This window comes from Lithobates pipiens, unplaced genomic scaffold (genome assembly GCF_037356315.1).
Source record: "Lithobates pipiens isolate NorthernLeopardFrog02 unplaced genomic scaffold, aLitPip1_a1.2 Scaffold_27, whole genome shotgun sequence".
NCBI lineage: Eukaryota > Metazoa > Chordata > Amphibia > Anura > Ranidae > Lithobates > Lithobates pipiens.
In genome coordinates, this window is record NW_027507788.1 from 27,192,248 (window position 1) to 27,198,247 (window position 6,000).

At 45.0% G+C, this 6,000-nt stretch overlaps 1 protein-coding gene across 2 annotated transcripts in view; it reads right to left on the bottom strand.

The window, feature by feature from the left end:
* The window catches only part of LOC143933689 (scavenger receptor cysteine-rich type 1 protein M130-like), a 33,945-nt gene extending 29,633 nt beyond the window's left edge, over positions 1 to 4,312 (bottom strand). Inside the window, exon 1 of one of the 2 annotated variants that reach the window (XM_077456671.1) lies at positions 4,151 to 4,312. In XM_077456671.1, the coding sequence (XP_077312797.1) occupies positions 4,151 to 4,223 (73 nt within the window). In that variant the 5' untranslated portion in view covers positions 4,224 to 4,312. The remainder of the gene's footprint in view (positions 1 to 4,150) is intronic. The other variant, XM_077456670.1, reaches the window with a different exon arrangement.
* Positions 4,313 to 6,000: the final 1,688 nt, after the last annotated feature.

The following is a 6,000-nucleotide window of genomic DNA, read 5'->3' on the forward strand; positions in this document are numbered from 1 at the left end:
GCCTTGCGGGTTCACTGCCCGTTTCCTACTGCGCATGCGCGAGTCACACAGTTCCCAGAACACAGTGCGACCCATTACCCAGAAGACGCTGCACGGAGGAGAGAAGACAGAAGATCACCGCGGAGGTGGAAGAGGCAGATTAGGACGATGTGCCTAGCAATAGGCCTTTCTGGTAAGTTAAAAAAACAAAAAAAATGTTCATTTTTTTTTCTGATTTTTTCTAAATTTTAATGTATTTTTTTTTTTAGAGTGGCCCTCCACTTTAACTGCTGGAGGACTCTGCTCCTTCCTCTGTCTACCTTTCCTCTCTCATCATGTTATGAACTGCTGGAAGACTGTACTCCTTCCTCTAAATCACCTCTCATAAAATACTTGGTGCTATTCTGGAGCACTCTTCTCCTTGCCCCATCTAACTCTTCTCTCCCACAATATTCCACATGGCCTGAAGAATCTGCTCCTTATGGAATCTAACTGTTCTAAGAGCCGGTTCACATTAGTGCAATGCAAGAACCCTGCAAATCCAGTGCGGTTTCCCGCATTGCACTTGAATCGCACAGTGGTTCACACTGAGATCTATGAACCGCTGTGGGTGTCAATGTAAAGTTAACGACACCGCCAGATCAGTGCGCAGAGCGCAGTGCGAACTCTAAAATGGTGCAGGAATCGGATCGCATAAGTGTGAACCCCCATGCGATCTGATTCCAGTGCGGACCAAAAAAAGGGTCCTGCACCATTTTGGTGCGAATGAGATGTGATTTCAGCCATACAGTTTGTATGGCTGAAATTGCATCGCACAGACACCCCGTGTGATGTGAACAGCAATGCGGTGCGAATCACATGCGATGTCTGGTATCACACTAGTGTGTACTGGGCCTAAAATACTCTGAACTGCTGGAGGACTCTGCTCCTTCTTCTGACTGAAATACTCTCTACTATTCTGAAGGAATTTTTCCTCTAGCATACTCCCCTCTCCTAAAATGCATTGCACTGCTGGAGGACTCTGCTCCTTCTTCTATCTGACTCTCTGTCAGAAAATGACTACCAGATGTTTGGCTAATAGAAATGTTTATGCACAAAGAATGGCTAATGGAATCCTCAGCAGAATGGTGACTAGGCGTGCATGAGCATGGGCGTGCACTCAATGCATGTTGGCGCCAGACAGACTATTTAAAGGGGCTGTTCCTTGTGTCCTGCTATTACTCTGCTTGTTTCCTTGTTGCTGATTCTGACCAGAACTTGGATCCTGCCTCTTCTCTGTCTCCAGTTCCTGACCCTGGCTCCATTTTTGACCACGTCTCTGTCTTATGTGTCGGTGCCTTGCTGCCTGCCTGCTGCTATCCCTGTGACCACACTGCTGTTTCCAGCTCTGCTCTCACATCTGGTTCAAGTGCCTATCCAGCTGTCATCTGCATCAGCCCTGCTCATCACAGCTAGTTCCTGTCTCAAGCCTGATGGGAGCTCTGAAGAGCCTTGTATCTGGAACCTGCAGCCTGTGTGCCCCTTTAACTTCGACTGGATCAGCTACTGTTCCTGACCTGATGTTCTGCCAGCCTGCCAGGGTCTGCATGCAAGCACTCCTATCTACACCTGCTGGCACCAATTTTCCTCCTGTCCCTTGGTACCCCCTGTTCCACCTTCAGTGGGACCTGGGCTGGAGATACAAGAGAGGCCAACCTCCTAATTTCAGTCTCTGATCAGGTACATGAAACTTTCATCTCCTGAAATACTCTGCACTACTGGGGGACTCTGCTCCTTCCTCCAACTCTCCTGTCTTAAAAAATACTTTGCACTGTTGGAGGACTTTGCTCTTTTCTCTGACTCTCCTTTTTTAAAAAAAAAAATACTCTGAGCTACTGCAGGACCCTACTGCTTCCTCTGACTCTCCTCTTCTTAAAAATACTCTGCACTGCTGAAAGACTCATCTCCTTGCTCTATCTGACACTCCTACAATGGCGGCTGGTGTTTTTTTTGGGGGGGGGAGCAAACAATCCCCCCCCACCGCCGGTGGAGCAGCACCAACACAACTGCCAGCTACCCCCCCATGGCGCGGCACTAACACCGCCCGCCACCACCCGCTGTCCTTACCATGGATGCAGGCGCTGAGAGAAGCTGTCAGATCTGCTGTGGCCATCTCCCAGTCTAGCGGGCTCCGTTGTCTTCTCTTGGAGTCCTTTCCTTCCTGATCCTCCTGGCGCTAGGCATCCAATAAGGTCGCCTGACGTTTTGTCCAATTGGGAAAGGGGTTTCATAACTGCTTCCCGATTGGCCGGGATGGGGATCTTAATTAAGGTGAATATTAATTCACTGTTGCAACACACCTGGGTGGGCCTATGGCTCTAAACAGGTGATTTAAAAAAAAAAACTTTGCCGCTGCAATTCATTTTCCCGGTGACCCGAAAGGGGCCGGACACATGAATAGGGGACGACAGAGATGGCTGTGGATGGATTCATGCTATGCATGAATCTTTCCACAGCATATAGTAGGTGGAGAGGAGAGAGGGGTCAACGCCCGTGTGCCTTAATGGATGGGCCACCGCTGCTCTCCTCTCCTCTACTCTGAACTGCTGGAGGACTCTTCTCCTTTTTCTATCTGACTCTTCTCTTCTGAAATACTCTGCACTACTGGGGGACATAGCTCCTAATTGTTCCTGATTTTGAGGGACTGTCCCTGGTTTGGAGCAATGTCCCTCTGTCCCTCTTTCCCCCTCATTTGTCCCTCATTTTGGTCTGATCCATAAAGTTGTATATAAAATGCACTTTTTGTCTTTCAAAAAGTGTTTCCCAGTGCTAAACCTTTCATCTGATTTCTAAATTGCTACATTTGTACATTTTAGAAGCCAATATAAAGGAATAGTAGTGGTAAAAAAAAAGTCCTTGTGGATTTAATCTTTTTTTTTTGGCCTGCATACGTTTGTTAGTAGGTGTCTCTCATTCCCATCTCAAAATGTTGGGAGGTATGCTGGGGGACCCTGCTCCTACCTCTAACTCTCTTCACCTGAAAAAAAAAATACTCTGTACTGCTGGAGGACTCTGCTCCTTCCTCTGGCTCTCCTCTCCTGAAAAATACTCTGCACTGCTGGAGGACTCTAATCCTTTCTCTAACTAACGCTCCTCTCCTGAAATAATCTGCACTACTGGAGGACTCTAATAATTTCTCTAATGCCGCGTACACACGAGTGGACTTTCCGACGGACTAAGTCCGACGGTCTTTCCAACGGACTTTCGGCAGAGTTCCGATGGACTTTCTGAATGAACGGACTTGGCCACACACAATCACACCAAAGTCCGACGGATTCAAACGTGATGACGTACGACCGGACTAGAATAAGGAAGTTCATAGCCAGTAGCCAATAGCTGCCCTAGCATTGTTTTTTGTCCGTCGGACTAGCATACACACGAACAGATTTCTCAATAAGATATGGGTCCGGCGGAGTTCCGGCGAAAAAATTTGAAACATGTTCTATTTCTAAACTCTGTCAAATTTTTGGACAGCAAAGGTCCAATGGAGCCCACACACGATCGAATTGTCCACCAGATTTGTTCCGTCGGATCTTTGCTGTCAAAAAGTCCAGTCGTGTGTACGCGGCATAACACTCCTCTGCTGAAATAATCTGCACTACTGGAGGACTCTTCTCCTTGCTCTATCGGACTCTCCTCTCCTGAAATACTTTGTGCTATTCTGGAGGACTCTGCTTCTTCCCTTATCTGACTCTCCTCTCCTGAAATACTCTGTGCTATTCTCCTCTCCTGAAATATTCTGTGCTATTCTCCTCTCCTGAAATACTCTGTGCTATTCTCCTCTCCTGAAATACTCTGTGCTATTCTGAAAGACTCTGTCCTGCCCTCTGTACAATTCAAAATTTGTGTATACGATTGACTGTTTCCCTGACTGACTGTATTTAATTTCCATAGCATTAAAAAAATCTACAAATACAAAAATGCACTTAAAAACTACAAAAAAGGATTTAAAAAAAATACTCTGTGTTGCAAGAAAAATTTGTGAAAACATATCCTAAAAATGCATTAATTTCTTATATAAATATGTAGATATTCAATGATGATTGTATAGTTGTCTTATATGGTCATTCTTTTTGCACATAGGATTTTCCCTTTAAATAAAACTATCTACCTAAAATTGTTGAGTACTTACCGGAGTTATAGCACAGAGCAGCTGGAAGCAGAAGGACAAGAATCCCTGCAATGAGTCCTATGCTCTGATCCATTGCAGCTCAGAAGCATTTCCAGAACAACAACAAAACGTTTCCAGCTTTTCCAGCGTTGGATCTCAGCACTATCTCAGGAGAGGAAATGCTAAAATCATCCCAGAATGAAATCATATCCGTCTGCTGCCGCTGCTAAAGCCAAGTCATCTCTGACCTCCCAAAATCGAACATTTCTATAGACCGCCAGAAGGAACTCAAACTATATTCAGGAATAACTCTAGCATATTTGCTGCCTGAAGTCAACTTTAAAATGAAGTCTCCCCATCCCACACCCAAAAAAGAGACCACTATACCAGTGATACCACTGTTATACCATGGGTTAGTTAGTTTGTAGCAACAGATATCTTAACCACTTACAGACCGGACCATTTTGCTGGTCAAAGACCAGACCACTTTTTGCGATTCGGCACTGCGTCGCTTCAACTGACAATTGCGCGGTCGTGCGACGTGGCTCCCAAACAAAATTGAGGTCCTTTTTTTCCCACAAATAGAGCTTTCTTTTGGTGGTATTTGATCACCCCTGCGGTTTTTATTTTTTACACTATAAACAAAAATAGAGCGACAATTTTTAAAAAAACACATTATTTTTTACTTTTTGTTATAATAAATATCCTCCAAAAATATATATAAAAAAAACATATTTTTTCCCCTCAGTTTAGGCCGATACGTATTCTTCTACATATTTTTGGTTAAAAAAATCGCAATAAGCGATTATTGATTGGTTTGCGCAAAAGTTATAGCGTTTACAAAATAGGGATAGTTTTATGGCATTTTTATTAATAATTTTTTATTATTTTTTTTTTTTTTACTAGTAATGGCGGTGAACAGCGATTTTTATTGTCACTGCGACATTATGACGGACACATCGGACATTTTTGACACATTTTTGGGACCATTGTCAGTTATACAGCAATCGGTGCTATATAAATGCAGTGATTCCTGTGTAAATGACACTGGCAGTGAAGGGGTTAACCAGTGGGTGGCAGTGTAGGGGTTAAGTGTTCCTAGGGGTGTGTTACTAACTGCTTTCATTTAGTGAATACTGATCTCTGCTCCAATCACATGGAGCAGAGATCAGCGTCACTAGTTGCTAGGCAGAATGGAGAAATGCTGTTTACAACGGCATTTCTCCATTCAGTCGTCATGGGTATGCCTGCGGCGAATGAGTCCGCGGGACCCGCAACCGGACTCACGGGGGTCCCGACCGGCGAGCGTGCCGCCGGCGGTGCGCTTGCGATGGCAGGGCGGCATTAAAGATTGGATGTACCTGTATGCCAATATGCCTGCCCGTACCATTCTGCCGACGTACATCGGCGTGCGCTGGTCGGGAACCGGTTAACCAGTCAACGACCGCCCCATAGCAGATTTACTGCTACAGGGCGACCTTCTGTGCAGAATCATATATATATGATTCTGGTTAAGAACACATTTAACCCTTTGATCGTCCAAGATGTTTAACCATTTCTCAACCAGTGTCATTAGTACAGTGAAGGTGTATATTTTTAGCACTGGTTACTGTATTACGCTGGGTTCACATATATGTAAATTGGATGCGTTTTTTTAACCGCATGTAATCCGCATAACATGTGAGTGTGATAAGCTTTCAATGGAGCCGATTCACACATGTCTGGGGCGGCTGTGGTGCGGCTTTAAAAAGGGTACTGTGCATTTTTGGATCCGGTTCAGGTGCAAATTCAGGGAAAAATTTGCGCCTGAACCAGTGAACAGAAACGCACAGTACAGCTGACTGCAAACCGCACCACAGATATGTGAACCC